This window comes from Aptenodytes patagonicus, chromosome 1 (assembly GCF_965638725.1).
Source record: "Aptenodytes patagonicus chromosome 1, bAptPat1.pri.cur, whole genome shotgun sequence".
Taxonomy (NCBI): Eukaryota; Metazoa; Chordata; class Aves; order Sphenisciformes; family Spheniscidae; genus Aptenodytes; species Aptenodytes patagonicus.
Window position 1 is genome coordinate 28,104,310 of NC_134949.1, and position 19,012 is coordinate 28,123,321.

A 19,012-nucleotide genomic window follows, 5' to 3' on the forward strand; every position below is an offset into this window, starting at 1 on the left:
TGTGTCTTCTGTATCCTACAGACCTAGTATCCCTTTCAAGATCATTTAAAGGCAAAACAAATACTATCCTTTTTATTTGGAGGTAGCGTCATTAAAGGTAGTCAGTACGCTTATTCTCCTGCTGGTTGCACCAAACCCTCGAAGAGCGAGCTGCTACTTATTACAATATGAGCCCAATGCTGACTTCCCCCCGTGGCTCAAGCCAATCTAATTCAATGATGAGAATATTTCTGCTAATGGCCATGTGCAGTTTACACAATAGCCTTTCTTTTGATCCATAACTGAACCTGGAATGGGAAATGTATTCTGGAAATATTTTAATTGTTCCTTGAGCTGGGCAAACGTCTGAATGAAGTGTGGTGCAGGACTTGAATGAATAACTTAAAGAATGTTACAAATAAAAATAATGCTGCCTTGTGCTTTTCACCAAAGCTCCCTAAAAGCTTTGTGACAGCCCAGAAGAAATACAGCAAGACAGTAGTTGTTATTAACTGTATTTTGTAGATAAGGAAACGGCTGCAGAAAGGTTAAACAAATTGCTCATGTTCGCTGTGTGAACTGGTATCTGCATTTAAGAACAGAGCGTAGGTTGGTCCTGTGCTCAGTGCGTAGCTCTTAGCATTTGCCTTTCCTGCGCTGAAGACAAACTGCAGCTTAAAGTTACCAAGGTCCTCGTGGGAAGTTCAGGTAAAACTGGCAGGGTTGTCATTGAACATTTTGTTAAATTCCCATCTTTTAGGGGGAAAGAGAAACATGATTTTCTCCAGTTTTTCATCTGTCCTTTGTGGTAAATCACTTTGACCCCCCTCCCTGTAGGAGCACTATGGATTTTGCATTATGGGGCAGGTTCTGTGTCCAGTCTGTGCAGAAGACAGAAATGGAGGTATAGGATTGGTTAACAAATACTGGGGACAATATGTAACCCTACTTACTATATGTGGCAAGGACAGAGAATGAGGAGAAGGGAGAGAAGAAAGGGAAGGCTTGTTAGTTAATCTTATCTGATGACTTTCACCACACAAAGATTTTTATGAAAAGGTGCAAGTGCCCAAGTATTTTCTAATGGAAGGTTTTGGGAAATGGGAAAGCTGGAAGGGCACAGCAACTCATGATGGCAAATCTCATCATCATTCAGTTAATGATGGTTGGGGGACAATGCTACTAACTTTGATGACTCTCTGCAGCCTACAGAGCAAGAAGGGCCAAAGACTGCCGATACTTCAGGAAGCCCACTAGAAGACAAATAATACTGGCAGAGTAAAAGGACACAGGTCCTTGGGTGCAAGAGGGATCCAGGCCGAGATGCACATCCAGGCTGGACCCTGTGGCAGCTGGAGAAGCCAAGCTCTCCAAGGTGGTCATTACAGGATGACAGTGCTTGAAGTAAGATGAGTGAATAAACAAAGCCCTTGGTGCTTTCAAAGTATTTTGTCTTCCGATGTTTGATTTTGACTGCCAAGGTTTTAAAAGATTGTTGGCCCTATAGGTTAGATTTGTTTTGTTAGTCACCTACAAAGAAGTCATGTAGTGTAATCTACCTGTCTAGATTAGTTATACGCTTGGTGGAGGGAGACAGGCTTCTCAGGAGGGTGATTTACCACTTATTATGGAAAACCTGCTTTAGGACAGGAAGAATTGCTGTCCAAAAGAATAGAATGAGAAGAGAATGAGCAAGAGCCGGAAAATCTAAGATGCACTCAGAGAGACTTGAAAGTAGGTGGAGGAGGAGCTAATCTGAATTCTAGAGCTGTGAGTCATAGGCTATGGGTACATTAGCAAGTGATTTGGTGCCAGAGGAGTGCATCAGTATATAGAAACAACTAATGCCAAGGCTCCTGCTTTTACACTATAAACTGTCTCGGCATCTTACTTTGAACTAGGTTTAATCTGATCCTCCAGACCAAATGACCATATGAAGCGTGTATCTTAAGCTGTTCGAAGAATCAATCACCGTTTTGGACCCTTCTGCCCCCACTGGGGTTGGAGCATATTTGATGTGTATCCAAGACAGTTTTCAGTTTAGTTTCCTTTGAAAGAAATCTAGTTTGTATGGACCAAAACCGCTCTGTGAACTGAACCAGCTGGACTAAGTGGAGATCATGGTGGAATTTGCCCCAAAACCATTGCTCCAAACCACAAAGCCCATGTAAACACTTAAACTGCGGAATGCTCTATTAGGCATTTTGTTTATATTCCAGAGGCTCTATTTTACTAAGCAATTTCAATTTTCTAATGGCCTGTTAAACCGGGATAATACTGTTCCTCCCTTTTCACCACCTTGCTAAACTCCAGTAGGTTTTTTTATTGTGAAGGTGTCGTAGTAATATTTACCTGCATGAACCGTCCCTCCGAAGTTCCCAGATTAGCAACGGTAAGGTTCCCTTTGGTGAAGACAGATATCGAAGTTAACAGGACCCTGTTGAACTGGCCCATGAACAAGTCAACCCTCTGCAAAGGAGTCGTAACTTCTAAGCGATATTCATCATCTTGTGCTCTGCAGTATGAAGCATTTCTTGAAAAAGCCTGTTAGAAAATGAAGTACAGATGAGTACCGTCTTTATGAGTAGGAATAGATCTTTGTCAGAGTGAAGTCATTTAGCACAAATGCATTTGACCAAAAGTATTTTAAAATGTTTCGAACTTAATTGCTTCATCAGTTATGATGTTCCATGAGGAAGGCAACGACTTCTTAATGTTATGGGAATGTTTCTTTTAACTTTTTTTTATCCTGTCTGTTGGGAATAAGACATAGGGTCTTTATTTAACCAGATGATATGTATATAAGCACATATATCAAGGTATCCTTTCTCTTAGTGACTTCTGTAACGCTGCTTCTCCAAGGGTCTCAGAATTCCTTGACTGCAGAGCCTGCCAGGCGACACACCTGCTTCTAAAACAGTGCTTCCTAGAAAATGATTGTCTAAAAACATTGCGATTTTTTTAACCTTTTTTTGCATTAAAATAACAATTTCCAGTATTCTTCTCTTTCTATTCTCTTTTCAACACCTTTTTCAGTGATAAGACAGAAAAGGGGACAAAAAGATGGAGAAAGAGAAAAGGGAGATAAGCCAGGAAAAATATGTTTCTGATAGTATATTTAAATGAAATGATGGGGAAGACAGCTTTTTATAGTTACTTAGGCTATTGTATTGATCATCTATGGCTCATGCACTATTTTGTCCAATCTCTATATGTCTTGAATGTACTAGTTGCTGCATTTGCAGGATTTTCTCTTCCAGTTTGGGAATAGAGATTACATGTTTTTAATTTTCATTGGAAAAATTCTTGAACAATACACTTTAAGTTATCTCCAGAGAAGAATATAACCTGCTGTCCTGACAATTCAATAGTAATCTATTAACTGATAATTGCATTACTATTGATACTACATCATCTGTTTTGGTGAGATTATACAGATAATAACCAGGAACCCCCTAAAGGATCTCTAACCAGTTTAAATTTGGAAGTCATCTAGCATGTTCCCACTGTGACATACTTTATGAATAAACATGTAGGGAGATTATAAAGGATCTTATGGTGGTTCCCTCTGTTGAAATCAATAGAGCTTCGTTTTTCCTAATTTTTTTATTGATTTGTTGTTACAAACACATTTTAGTATTTTTTTTTAAAAGCTTGAATTAAACCTTTTAAAGACAGTCAGAGTCTTCCCACTAAATTCAATAGATCTGGATCATACCCTTAAAGAACAAGTAGGAGTAAAATTTTATTTTCCTATTTTCTTGATTCAGATGGTTTTCCTTCTATTACCTATAATCAAAGTACTATGAGAAAGCAAGCAATGAACCAAGAATTTCTTGCTGGCTTAACTCTGTGAATTCTGGAGAAAAAACAAGGCATTGAAAATGCCATTATCAAAATGTTCAACCTAATAGCTCAGTCCTTTGCTGTTGAATTGTAACGTTTCTGAACTGTGCACAGCAACAGCACTGGCGGGTGAAGTTCTCTATGATCCCTAGGAGTTGCAGTCAGCTGTGGTGCCAGCTTTTCTCCAGGTGCACTGTCAATTTACTGTATCATTTAGGTAAAAACCTGCGTAAGACTAAACAAGAGCAACTGAAATCTCTGTGCACTGCCTAATGATACAGAAAGAGATCTGATACAGCAGTGACTTAACAGTTTGGTTATCCACACGCTAAAGTGTTTGCTGTATTAGTTTCGGTATTAACTGTTAAAGTATGGTGTGTTTTGCTCAGCAGGAACTGAACTAATACTTTGCACTAGGCACACTGAACGTTAATTGAATACACTTGAAATATTTTTGTCTGATCAACAAGGGACAAATTTAGCTTTGCTTTGGCCACCAAACAAGCTAAAAGCTTTATTCTTTTGCACTCATATCCCATCCAGTCTGAAAGTATTTTTGAAACATCTGTGCAAAGATTACTCATACAATGAGTATGAATAGTTCAAGTGCAGAAAGATGTACAGTTTTCATACTTTTTGAAATAAGGCAGATTTCTGAATTTATCCTCCCCCAACTTGGGATCTCTGCTCTTTGCTGTAACTCCTTTTTTTCCATGAGCAAATGACTTTGGGGAGAGATGTTTCTGTGCTAACCTTAAAAAAGTACTTCCTCTATGTAGTCATCTTAACACAATTTGAACATCCCGACACGCCTCACGAAACCCTGTTCAAGCTCTTTTTAACAAGTGGCTAGATTTTCCTGCTTGCCCCAACACCTCTCCTAGCTTCCCCGAAGTCAGTTCAGCCACAAAGTCAGCTCAGCCTTCCCCAGAGATGTCGTAATTTTGGGTATCTGCCCAAGAACCTGCAGACTGTTCCACATATGGCACTCTCAAAACCTGGCGCTTCATGGATTAACCATAATGTAAGGTTAGCTGTTTAAGAAATAGGAAGGCTTTGATCTTTGAGTAGAAATGCAGAGATTAAAAGGCTACTTAGAAAACTAAAGGAAGATTGATAACACGGAAAACTTCGGCAAAGAAGCTGCTTTAAATTAACTCTTTGAAGCCTGAATCTCGCCCTCCCGCCCCCTCTCTCAGTATACACATAAGTATCCATTTGGCTGTCAAAGTGGAAAAATAACTGATGTCAGATGATGCACTCTGGATATTATGCCAAGTTCCAGTGACAAATCACACAACTATTGAAATGGACGATTAGAGAGCGGGTAAGTGCTTGGGTTGGGCTATACTGCTTCTCTTGTAGGACGAGAGGTGCCAATTGCGCGTGTGATTCATAGCAAGGGCTTTGTGAAGCTGGTGTAGGTGTGCCACTGGAATGCAATGAGGTGTGGGCAAGCCCTGCCTTTCGGCTGGTGTCCAGAAGGGTAGGAGATAACCAATGCTATCTTGTTTGTTCATAGGGGAAATTGTGGTGTTTCAGAATTTACCCTGGATTCAGCCCACAGAAGACGAACGCGCCAAAAAAGTCTCTAGACATCACTGAGCTGGGCTATCAGGTGCTGTTGCTGTTTGGCAGTTAACTGATGATTTATATATCATATTCAGTGAGCATAAAAATAATATTTCGGACAAAGCTGCACATTTGAAACCAAAAGTGCAAAGCAGGGAGGAAATTTTAAAGCCATTAATGAAAATCTCAAAAAAATACTCAGGTCAAGTGTCAGAACCAATCATGGCGTCTACTCTCTAGTCTGAATAGCTAGACTCAGGGTAAAAAAAAAATAAAAATTTTAACCAAAGACTTTTTGGGAGCTTTTTTATTATTTGCAGCAACTGCAGTTTGGAGAAACACTCCTCCAGGCTCATCCTTCTAGAGCTGGCCAAAACCTGTTTTTCTTAGTTAAGTGCAGTGCTCAATTAGAAAGTGATATTATGTATAATGTCTTGAACAAACTATAAATTAATGACTTAATCACTGCAGAACATCTAATATTGTCTTGTAAGCGATTTGGAGGAAATCATTAAAATTAAAATTTAATTTGACAAATTGGAGAAATGGTCTGAAAGTAATTAGGTAAAATTTCCCAGTGTTAATTGTAAAATACGACAGTTATGAAAGAGAACTCAAGTGAAAGCAGGAATAAGCAGGAGTCTTATATGACTTTTACCTTGTTGGCTGTCAGGAATCAAATTCCTAAGTATCAGCTTTTGTTTTCTGCTATGGATCCTGGGAGTGTCCCTCAAAAGAAGTGGGCACCCACAAGTGCTGACAACGTTTCTCCTTTGAGCATTTCTATGGCATAACATGGAGCAGGGGGAAATGAGCTACTGCTAAATGAGCTGCATCCTGATATCTGCAAATGGCAAAAATCCTTTTTCAAAGAAACTGCTGTAGAGTGAATGAATAGATGATTCTACATAACAAACTGATTCCCAAGGCAATTAAAAATGGAGACGGTGTATGAGTTGCTTATCTCTTCTGTTGTGGAGGTCAGTGAATTAAGATGAATAATATAACTACAGTTTTCAGGAGTGTGTCCTACTGGAATCAAGCACATAATGGTGAAGAATTTATGTGAACAGCAGACTCTGAAGAGGAAGAGTAACTGTGACGAACACAAAAGAACCTTATCAGATTTTCTTCTCTAAATTTTCTTGTGTATTTTTAGCCAACACAGTTTTGCTGTTCTGTAATACATTTGAATTTTCTAGGTAGTTTGCAGTATTTCTCTTCAGGTGAGAAGTGCATTTGATCACTGCTTCTATCCATGTGAAACACAAGAAGTGAAATTCTGGCCCCAATAACTCAGTGATGCCAGGGTGTTGCCTGAAGAGGATGAGTGACTTGATCAGCGTCATGTTGGAGGTCTGTTAGAGGGCTGGAGTTAGAACCTGTATTGTCTGTTTTGCAGTGTCATGTAAATAAAAGTGAGGGACATGATAAATTTGGCCTGTCTACCATGGTTATCTTGAAAGGAATTTCTCCTTAAATTTCATAAACCTCATAAAACTTCCCAGCTGTCACATACCGGTCTTTTTAATTCTGGACTCAGTTAGAGAGGACTACTAAGATCCTTGTACTTACAGCTCTTTGACAAAATGGGGAGAGGAGAAAAATAACCAGGACAAACTTTCTGGCTTCTGGCACATTTACAGACTCTGTTCACTTCATGCCGCCTTCTGCCAGTTCCCTTGGCAAAGGGACTATCTCCCTTCTCCTTTCCCACGTGGTTTCATGCCATGGCTGGTCAGAGTCAACAAAGAGTAATGGAGGAGAAATATATAAATAGCTTTCTACTATGCTATCACAAAGGAATATTTTTTCCTCTGCAATTTGCAAGACAAAGTTTGTGAAATGGACAAAATTTTACTACTAGCAATTCTAAAAAGTCATAGTCACATTTATTGTTCTCACTATACATAACTGTCACAGGGTGTCTGAACTCTTTACAGTTATGAGCACATTCAGTGATGATACATGGAAAAAATACGGACACATTTATTTTTTGGAAGTAATTGACCAGAAAAGAATCTCTTGTGAACAAACTCCAGTGCTGTACAACAGGCAGAAGAGAAGCCAGTCAGAACTGAGGAACATGAGAAACAGAAATTCTTTGGATGTAGCATGTTGGCTTTTGCCAACATGATCAACTGCAAGTCCGCAGCCAGACTCCTCACCCGCTGGGTCAGTGTAACTGCAGTGTGAGTTCCCAAAACTTGCTGCTGCCCTTCCAAGAGAAGCAATTGTGGGAAACTAAACAGGGATGGCCATACATCAGTACTACTCATAGGTACTGTTCAATAGCAGGCCAAATGCACGTGAATAGTGTTCCTTATGGGCCTCAAGATTGCATTACATTCATAATCTCCCATTTCACTTCCTTTATCAAATATTATCAATTAAGAGATCGGGTCTTTCATATTGAACTACTGCACATATTTGTATTGATAGGGTCAGTAAGTCCTCAGAAAGAGGCATCCCAAATGGATAAGTCAGATATTATTTGCCGTAGAGACTACACGGAAGCTAGACCAGAGCAGTCTGCTGGGGATACGCAGCGTGTACCCCACCTGCTGCTCTCACAGCACAGAAAGACAGCTAATTTCTATGTTAATGTGGCCATGATAGGTACTAAGTATGCTGAATTTCTCTTTCTTCTTCAAGCCCTATTTTGTCAAAAAACTAACTTGTTCTTCCCAAGAACTCCATGTTCTTGGGAAGTGGAACAGAAATCACTCAAGTAGTCACATCACAAGAGAAAAGTATTTGAAAACACAGTATTCAAAATGCTATGCGCTTTGTAAAACAGATTTCTGCACAGTAGCACCAGACACCGTTACCAAGCACTTCCTGTAATCCTAAGGAAGGGAAAAAAAGAATAATAAATGGAACAGCTCAATTTTGCCAGTGGACACAAATTTATGTGCTAAACAATTCCCATAGAAGCAGATCCACTGTGCTTCTGGTTTCTTCTTGACCAGTGAAAGACACCTTGAGGGTGTAGGTGCTGTAAACTCAGTCCAGCGTTCACGGAGAACTGAACACGCCTGGGGCAGGGGACTGGGTTCTCCTGTTTCTAAGAACTTCTGCAGGGGCAGTGAAGCTTTACTCTAAAAGGTAAAAGAGTTTTTTCCTCTTTTTGTCTTAAACAAAGAATTGTTTCCCTCTTCTTCCTTCCTCCTCTTCCCAATATTCCTCATATATTTGAAAGCATTTCAAAGATTTTTTTTATAAAATACAGGAGAAGTATGTTCCCTTTCTGAGAATAATGTCAACTGCAAAGTAGGAGACTTGAAGAAAAAACAAGCAACTGGAAACAGTCCTTTAAGAGGGAAACAGTCAAGCAATCCTAACTATGCAGTGGCCACTACTATGTGTTGCTACTGCCTGGAGATGGCCCGAGTCACCCAGGAAACCAACCCTTCAAAATACTACTTGTTGCAAAATAAGGAACAATTTAGAGGGTATTACTGAAGGATTAATTACCTTTAAGCTACACTTTCAACATTAAGGACTTGATCTAGAACTCACTGACGGCAATGGAAAGATTACACAAATTACCCCTAGAGAAAGATAAATTTTTTAAAGAACTCCATTGATGTGAAATTTTACATAGTATCATCCCACTAACTCTTAATACTTGTTGCTTTGATCTACTTCACTGCTAAAATGAGAGGGGGGAAGGAAGTTACTGTACTGATGCTCCACTTAAGGTAATAGGTAAAAAGACATCCATGTTAAATGTAATTAGTTAATACAAATTAAGATGATTACATGTTCTGTTGTCAAGATCATTCAAAGAGTTATTTGCTTTTGTCATTGAACAGTGCTGCATTAGTTCTCATAATCTGGTTAGTGCATTAGCACTAAGTAAATCCTATTGATTCAGCAGATAAAATGGACCTAAGTAATCTTTGTATTTTGCTGATTTCCCTTATATTAATTTAACATTTAACTCAGTATACAGATTATCAAAGGAGAGGTGTTGACTAATTACACATTTTGAAGAAATAAAATAATGCATCGGGGATGTTGTGTTGGTAAAAGCAGTTTTGCTGTACATTTGTAGTGTACATCAGGTGCATTTTTCATAGAAGTCCTTATTTACATGGAAGCTGTGATGAAATAGAAAAGCTGTGAATTCCAAGTAGACCAGTTATCCTAAGATAATGCTGAGTGTGGAGGCTCTTATTCCAAGATAACATTGCACAACAACTGCATGTCTCGCCAAAACAGTGGTGCAAGAGATCTGTGGGATAGAAAGGAGTCCAGAAAGTAGGAGAAAATCATGCAATTTGCCCTAATTTCCACAGGCTGTCTATAAAAGCATATTCTACCTTAAGAAAATGAAGCGCTCATTATCACTTCCCCAAGATCATTCCTCCTCTAACATTTCATTGTTTTCACCCACCCATAGGCAGTGCAAGTAATATTTCTTTGTGACCTACACTTGCCTTCGGAACCATTTATGCTATGGATCTTCTTCCCTAGCAGTCTTTTTTTTTTTATTTACTGTGGGATTTGACTCTGGTTTTACTTGTATGTTTGGAAATGAGGAGTAATTCCACTCTGGTGCAAAAGCTGTCTGAGATCAGAAACCCACATGCCACCTAGGAAGTTCGAGTAACACAACACTCTCCTGGATAGTAATTACCTACTGTTGCTTTAGTGAGCAATAATGACGGCAATATGTGGTCCTGAGTCAGATCAAGTAGAGTAAGTAGAGAAACTGCTGAGGTAAGGTTGGTGCTGAGTGAGCTGAAAGGCACATGTCTGCTTTGTCAGGATTTATGTGTCTCTCCACCGTTTGGCAGCAGAACCTGAGGAAAATTCATTGCTTGCTTAGACGTTTCAACTACCTACAAAAGCCAGGTGGGATGAATCCAGGACTTAGGTCTGCATGCAGTGCACTGCAGAATCAGCTCCTCTTTCTCGGGAATGTGGGATTGTTTATAAAGAAATCCAAGCAGCTCTTTCAGGAGGGGCTGACGTGGTCCCATTGCAGAATAGCCATCAGCAGACTAGACAGGAACTTAATCTGGGGTAAAGGAGCCTTCGAATTTGGTCTGAACCCAGGAAAAGAGGCTTAGATCTGAATATTGCACATCTCTAGTGAGTATTCTTAATGCTGCATACCTGCTAGTCTACATTTTAGACATCTCTTCTTGTGGGACTGTAAAGGTTTTCAAATTTTCAAAGTTACATAGGATAAGAAAATTATTCTGTGTCCAGTTCTAGTCTTTACTGTTATTTAAGGGCCTCCTGAAACTCTGAGACATAAAAACCACATGACCAGAGAATCTAGATATCCATATTAAAAAAAAAAAAAAAAAAATTTACTTTCTGCCTGAAATTATTTCTGTGCAATTCCAGAGAAAAGCAGTAGAGTCACTCTTCCACACTAATAACCAATAGGGAACCCTGCCTTCAGTGGAAGAATTTGATTAAAAAGTCTGGTAATAGAACATTATTAGTAACTCTGGCTGATAAAGCAGTGCCCTTTGCAGAAAATGGTAGTTTAACGGATACCACTTTTTCACAGAGCAATTCAGCTTTCATCGAGAAGTTGATAAAACGCCAAGCAGCAGCACTGGTAGGCAGAGACAGGCCTCTAACAGGAGATCAGGAGAAGGAAACTGTAGTTTTTGCAGCACTCGGGGACTAACAGGTCAGCCCCCAGACTCCATAGCTCCTGGGGCTCAGAAGAGTCTGCAAAGATATCTACCACTCAGGGCGGTGCGGTACTTTCCAAAGAAACTCCCTGACCTGCCTTTTTCCTTGTGTTGCCTTTTTCTTGGGAACTCCCTTGTGACGGTGTCCACATGGCCAGTCCCAGGGACAGAACAGCCCTTACCTCTATAGTTACACCTCTGCTGAATCTGGCCCAGTCTGAGATAACCATACCCATACCTACGCTCATACCATACCCCCTACACACTCATATCCATATCTGTACCCATACCCGTACCCACACCCACGCCTCCCTCATATGCAGCTTAACTGGAGTTCAGACTCTTCCTGCAACCCCTTAGGCCATGCTATTTGCCCCAGTCAGGTCTTGCATGGCCAGGTGGGTAGATGCCCACGTACCTAATGGTGGAGGGGAGCTGGGTAGTGAGCACACCCTGCCTTGCACTGTATTGTACAGGGCACAACGGGGACCCTCGGGGTACCACCTGGGCTTTCAGCAGACAGGCAGGGAGCGCAGAATAGGAGCGTGGGTGCAGCCTGTCACCTTACTACTATGGTTTAAGCCTGTTTTAAAGGGTGTCAGTGCGCGTTGCCCATCACCCAGTCCCTTTTTGTTTATTCTTCTGAGACATCAGAACCCATAGAGAAGCTTGCACAAAATCTGTATGGGTGGGAGCAGGCTTTGTGCCAAGCAGAGTGCTGTATGCCATTTGATATAGCATTTCCAGACGAATAAATGACTGAACCAATCCAACGGATTCTGGTGCCTGACTTTTAAGGAAAATATTCAGGCACATTCTACCCGCAATATAAAAAACATTTCCTCCACGCTGTGAGATTATCTAAATAAGCCACATCAACCCTTCCTAATTAGAGAGATGTGGTGTTATTTTTAAACCTGCCAAAAATTTTAAGCCAAATGGTGTGGGATATTATGTTTACAGGGCCTCAAAAGAGTTATTTGTCTCTGTTTATTTTATTAAATATTCCTAGACATACCCTTAGGATGACAGATCAATAAGTGCCTTTGTGGTTTCCTGATAGAAGGCAGCAATTATTTTCTTCCATTACAATATAAGCATAACGCAATTTTACTCATCTATCAAGTGTATAATGGTAATAAAGAAGCATCACCATGTGTTTATTTTACTGTCACTTTATCTTTTGTTTTGGTGATCTTCTGTTTCCATTTCACGTTCTTCCAACTGTTTGTGCCTTTCATTTGACAGGACTGGCGACCAGTTTGTCTTGCTTTAGGACACTTGTTGGGAACATGGTGGCAAAAGCCTGTCTCTGGTTTCTCTTTTCCTGTAAGGTGAATGGAGTACTTTAGACTTTCACCTGAACTTACCTGTAGAAGAAACAAAACCACAGGAACTTTACAGGGCTGAATTTGGATTTCATTTTTAGAGGTGCTTTTCCATGGATGTCAAGAGTGATTGAAGTTGAGTATCAGAGAATTGAGCTCACAATTGTTTAGCACGTAAGAGGCGCAGAAAGGCTAAACAAAGCCCATAAGATCATGACCTAACTAATGACAATTGAAATGCAGAGTTGAGATTGTCAAGGCTAAGCTCAACCCATCTTCCTCAGTTGGAGAATCACATTTAATCCATGATAGAGGTGCACACTACTGGACCGTGTCTGCAAATGAAGTAAGCAACATTTGTCTCCTCATCTAAGTACTCCTCTGCTTTGAGGAGTACCACACCAGGGCTGATAGTGACTAACTGTGACCAAATAAACTCTGCTAAAAGCCTACATCCAGTTTTCTCTTCATTATCCTGAACAGTGATTCAAAACCCTCCACAGCAGCTACCTCTCAGATATCCTTGTCCTGACTTACGCAATAAACCCCCTTTACTATGATTGCAAATTTTTCTTTTAATTCAAAGCTAGTGCTGTTTCCTCCTTGCTGTCACTGAAGTGACAGCCAGGTCTTCACTGAAAGAAATTATTAGGAAGTGCTAACTGGCCACAGCTCCGCTGAGGTACATCTGATATCAATCAGATGCACCATCGGATTCACTTTTCCTAACCCTGACTTCAGTGAGTCCAGGTTTTGGCTTCTTATGTATTTCACTTAAACACAACTGGAATTGTTTTCTTTTGATTTTATAAAGTTTTCCATGAGCACTGGAATAAGTGAAGCACAGTTGTGTCTCGATTTATATGTTGTGGTTGGTTGACTTTGCTGTGCAACTAAGCTCTGACGGACACTTTTCCCATGGGTGAGCAATACCTGCTTTGGTCCCTATGAGTCCTTCTGATGTTTATAAAGGGGCTCCTTAAACTTCATAGGTTTCCATAGCCTAAGCATATATTGGATCTGTCTCTGGATTCACACCTGGATTCACATCTTTAAGATTTCTTATTGTTGAGGTTATCAGGACAACTAACAGAAAGACAGGCGTACAATAGCATGACCACATAAACTTCATTCCTTTAGGAAACAAGGCTAAAAACTAACACATTTTGTCAGCCACATCAAGATGAATTGAAGTATTTTTTTAAAAAATGCTTAAAATCTGAGAAGAATGAGTTGAGGAAGTGTTTTGGATGTTTTATTCTGGTTTATTTTGGTCTAATTCCACCTTTAGCAGCCTCAGACTAAACAGTCCTGAGGGACAGTCACTGAAAAAAATGGACTACCCAAAGTCCAACAAAATTATGTACAATTGTCTTGTGGGACTTTTTTTGATAACATGAAATGGCCTTCATCAATCAGACTCTAACTGTAAATTATCAGATAGCACTCCCTTGCAAACATTGCTAAAGGCTCATTTTTCTTTTTAATGTTGAAGCTAGCAGTATACCATATTTACTGCTGTACCGTTTTCACTGTCCTATGACTTAATCTCACAGTGGTCAGTTCCTTTCACTTGCATCAGCGGTCTGTGGTTTCATTCTCGCAACATCAAAGAGAAAGATCATCTTGGCTACATTGCAAAAAGCAAGTTTTGAATTTTGCCAGAATAAACTGTGACAAACTCTCACAGTTTGTAAAAGCTTTCTTTTAAGTTGAAGGTGACTTACAAAAGGGGAAAAATGGGTTATGCCCTCATGTGTGTTTTTATAATGTACAAAAAAGGGCCTAAGAAGAGTTGAGGGGTTTGGGACTCTTTTTTAATTGTTATTTTATCTCCAGCAAAATCAAGGAAGACCAGATTTGACACTCCTGACACAAATATAAGAAATAATGTGCTTTCCTTCTTCTGCCTGCTCCTTCCCTTCCTTCACCTTCCAACTTTGCAGGTTTATTTTACACACCTGAGAAAAACAGGTGTATAAAGGATGCTTGGCAAATTCTTGCCAATCTTTTTGGCCAACTGAAACCTGAAAAAACTCACAGGACACTTTTTATTGGAGCCTTAATGAGTCCTCTGGAAGAAAGCAAAGGAAATGGAATGGCAAAGCTTGACAGTCTTGATATTTTGGTGTCAAGCAAACAATCAGGACAAAAATTTCTGACTGCCTTTATGCCATTTAAAGGAACCACAAGAAATCACAGAAACATTTTTCTCTTTATCAATTTAATGTAGCAGAAATCAGAGTTCTGATGACATTTCTTGAAAATGGGCAACTAAAATAAACCGTCTGCAGTATAAGACATTCAGTTCTGATATGCAAAGCAGCAGCAGACTTTGGAAAAGCTTTTGAAACAGGAAAGTACTTCCCAGCATGTGAAAAGTGGCAAATTATTCTGTCAATATTTTAATGGTATACTTTGCTATGAAAAGATCACCTTATGAAACGGGTGTATAGGCTAGTACAGAATGAGATAAGTTAAAGGCCACGAGCTTTAAAGACAGTCACTCACAAATAAAATACCCCAGGAATAAGGAAAAAAAAGTACTTTCAGAGAAGAACAATGTTCATTGTTAAAAACGAACTGAAAAATGAAAAAAGGGATATTAAGACCCGAAATGAAAAATTAGGACAGCAATAACACAGTGAAGAAAGATAAGAAGTTACTGTGCTGCATGTTTGCTAACTTGCTTTTAGTTCCTGAAAATTGCCTTTCCCCCCAAAAAAAGGGAATTAAATGCTATGTCTGTTGTCATTGCTGTATCAGCATCCACCGGCAATACCTACATCTGTGTTGAACACCTGGAGCCTGCGATAAGCAGTCGTCCCCTGAATGCCGAGGCTGTCGTGATGATGCTCAGACTGGGCTGGATCCCAGCTCTGAGCACGTTCCCGCTGCTGGGGAGAAGCCACAGCAGCTCTGTAACGGATACTTCTCCCCAGACCACCCCGTCTCACCCCTGGCAGTGAAGAGCAGCCCTTCTCTTTCATGCAAGATGCTCCCAGCTCCAATGGGGCATGTGCCACCGCCCCGTCCTGATGTCATAAAATCATAGAATGGTCTGGGCTGAAAGGGACCTCCAAAGATCACCCAGTTCCTGTACTGGGCAGCCATGCTGAGGAAGACTCTGGTGGTATAGGGGTGATGAAGGCCTGTGGTTCCCACCCTCACCAGGAGCCATCCCAACAAAGGGGAGTGATGGATCCCATCCAGCCCCAAATGTAGGTTGAGCTGTTGCTCCATCCTGACACAGGCCTCATCCTGGCTCGCAAGGCTGAGCAGAGCCCCATCATAACAGTTCTGGCCCTGCCCTCTGGTAGAGAACAGTGTGCCACCCCTGAGCTCCAATCTTCTTGTATTTGAGAAAAGAAAGCTCCCCAGAGAGGACATTTAAGGCCTCGCTGCATAAGCAGGTACAACTGAAAGCTCTAATGTTTCATGTTTCAAAATAAATGTTAAAAGTACCCAATTCCCAGATTCTGTATTTCCTTTACAAGAACTGACACCGGCACAGACACTGGCCGGAAGGGAAGAAATAACTTCTGTGCTTCATTCACATACAATATTTCAGATGGTTGGAAAGCAGCAACCACCTGAACACATGGTGTACAGAGAGGCAACCCCCCCATCTGAGACTACCGGTATCCTCATTCAGATACACTTTTCATAGACACTTCTTTCATTAAGAAAACTGATTTCAGTGGGACCGTTTATGTATCAAGCATGAGTAATTGTATTACAATCTGGCTCATCATGACATGTTCCAAACCAGCCCTTTCATTTTTTTTCTAAGGAGGGCAGTGATTCAGCATTAACATAGTTTAAAATATGAGTGGTATTTTCAGGGACTCCTCAGTGCACATGGTTACTAATGTTAATGAATACTTTTTTGAAATATTAAAAGAAATAACTGCCTCAATGTTCCATTTATCTGCATCACAGTCTCTCAAGAAAAATAATTACTTATAAATTAAAAAAAAATTTTTTTTTCCCCCCAGTTCCACTAATACTTTTTTAGCACCATAAGGACCTCAGTGATTTTCATACTCAATTTACAGGAACTAATCCTTACAGAGATGAATCATCAGCAGTGACAAGTAATCTGAAATGATCAGAGACTTACATTTTGTAACTGAAACTAAGGGGACGGCTACCTGGCAATGGAGTAGGCAAAGAGAGAAGGAGAGTCCCAAAATGTAAAAAATTAATTGTCACTTACCCTGTTCAAGCAGTATTTGCTCTCTTTCCCATAAAAGTGCTGGAGACATTTCATGTTCTGCTTGTCGACAATCTTGTTGAAGAACTCGTTGATGGTTCGCACGGAGACGGCGCAGACAGCAGATCTGTTGGTTGGTTCGGAGGAGTCTGGTTTGCTTTGAGCAAAAACGCCATAGAGAATATCATCGTTCAACCCAAGGCCCATTTCGTGGGCTAGAGCTGCACCTGGCTTGCTTACATAGGCAGCTTGCAAAATGTTGAATACCTCCTTTCGGATGGACCTCTTCCTCCGCTTTTCGGTAAAAATACACTCAAGAGGCATTTCCATGTAAGAACGCATCTCTGAGTCTAAAGTGCAGAAGCGGATGATTCTAGTGTGAAAAGCCTGGGAGTCAAGAGATTCTCTCTGGACAGTCAGAAAATAGACAAAGTGATCATTTTCAAAGGCATGGACATACCTAACGGGATATGAGTCGCGGAACTGAGGGAGGATATCTATATAAGACTGATCTGTGAGAAATTCAAAACCATCCTGTGTTTCTTTTAACCTTCTGACCGATATTGAATGCAGCACGTGAGGAGGCTGAGATGTAGATGTCACAGTATTTCCAACAAAGAAGTTGACAAACCGGACCTTTTCGGTCACCAAAACTTTGGTTCCTAAAGTGCTTACAACACAGTCAGGACAATTATCTGCTTCTCCATCCACCCGGGGTGAATACATGCAGTGCACCTCGCTTTCGATGTCAGCAGGGTTGTCAGGGTGAATGATGTGACGGTGGCAGATGCCTCCGGACACACTACCACAGCTGATGAGCTGATCATCATAATAAGTTTCTAAGAGCAGTGCCATGTTGACATTATCCTTCCATACGCTGTTAGATAAATTGGCTTTATCTTTGCAGTCTTCGCATGGCGCGCAGTCAGGGTTTTCCAAAATGGGCCCAGTCTTGTACACAGAAATGTTCTGGAGAGTTTCATTTAGTACATAAATCTTGTTGACTGCTCCAATATAAACATGATGCTTGTATAAAACTACATTCTGAATCGGTGTTTCTGCGATGAAGTTAGGAAGATCATATTTTACACTCAAATTCATCTCTGATTTTTTAGCTGCTTCTTTGCATTGTCCATGGCTCCGCTGCAGCAAGGCAAACAGGAATACGATAAACCCAGAAGGATATGCAGTAAAAGGCTTCATTGTCAGCAATTTAATCTGTCAAAATATATTTAAAGGAAAGAGTGGTTATATTTCATGTACTAAAATATCAGTTTATCAGTCAACAGAAATCCACTTCTAGGCTGCATGTATCAGCTGAACTATTTCAGTTTAAGAAGTGTCATAATCTTGCTTAGGGTCATTAATAGTCTTGTGCTAGAAACTGCTACAATTACTGTTCTTCATGGGTACCCATTTCACTGCTTTCAGAACAATTCACAGAAGGTTTTTCTTACGATGAATTTTGCAAGACCCCTCGGTGTGCTGTACAGCAGCAGAAGAGAGATGACTACTTCCACATTGGCATTAAACCAGCTGACTGATACGGTTTAGAAGAAGATGGTGCACAGGTAGCTGAAAGCAAATCTGCTCAGGACACAACTGCACACAAAGCAGTTGTAGCGCTTCAGTGTGTGGATATAAGATATTTGGCAAGTTCCTCAAGGGGCTAAGCTGGTTCTTAGCACAGCTGCTCAAAAATGAGAAATAGGAAAGACATGAAATAATGTGAAGATTTGAGCGGGAAGTGGGCTTCTCTTTTATTCTGTTGACATTTTTGATTAACCAAGGAAGAGACTTTTCTCCACCAGACCAAAGGAAGAAACCCCTCTCTCTCTCCGTCCAGCTCCCCAAATCACTGTCTTTCGTAAGGGCCCAGTTTGGAAAAAAGAATATTTTTTTCAGCCAGCTCTACTTCTTGGAATAGTCATTTTCCCTAGTGTTGACAAGGTTTTGTAATATATTGTTAGAATATTTTATGCATCATGTGGTGCCTGGCATGTGCAAGTTTTATTTTAGGCCCTGTACCACAGCAGTTAAGTCACCCTGGTGAACCTTTACAAGATACAGGCGTATCACTGTATTGTAAACAAAGGGGTATCAAGTGACCTACAGCCATTAACTGATGAAATCAAAAAACCTAGCACTTTTCTTTTTTTTACTTCTCCGCACAATTGTTTGATGTGGCTTGAAAAACCAAAGGCAGATGACTAGTGTGATATTTCACCCCCTCGGAAGATCAATTAAATGAACTGTGGTTATGAGCGTTTCGGTGCAGTGTCCACGCTATGGCCTGTCACACCAGACATTTTCTGTTAATGCCATGACACAGTTGTTAAGCCAAATTTAGTTTCTTCATGGAGAAAACAACTATGCATTCTAACAGCAATATGATCACATACTTTGGG

The 19,012-nt window shown here is 40.4% G+C and overlaps 1 protein-coding gene across 4 annotated transcripts in view; it reads right to left on the bottom strand.

Moving 5' to 3' along the window:
- MET (MET proto-oncogene, receptor tyrosine kinase) overlaps positions 1–19,012 on the bottom strand; it is a 92,047-nt gene that overhangs the window by 54,104 nt on the left and 18,931 nt on the right. For all 4 annotated transcript variants that reach the window (XM_076330465.1, XM_076330455.1, XM_076330437.1 and 1 more), the window contains exons 2-3: positions 16,608–17,822; positions 2,332–2,523 (exon numbers count right to left, since the gene is read on the bottom strand). In XM_076330465.1, the coding sequence (XP_076186580.1) occupies positions 2,332–2,523; positions 16,608–17,807 (1,392 nt within the window). In that variant the 5' untranslated portion in view covers positions 17,808–17,822. The remainder of the gene's footprint in view (positions 1–2,331; positions 2,524–16,607; positions 17,823–19,012) is intronic.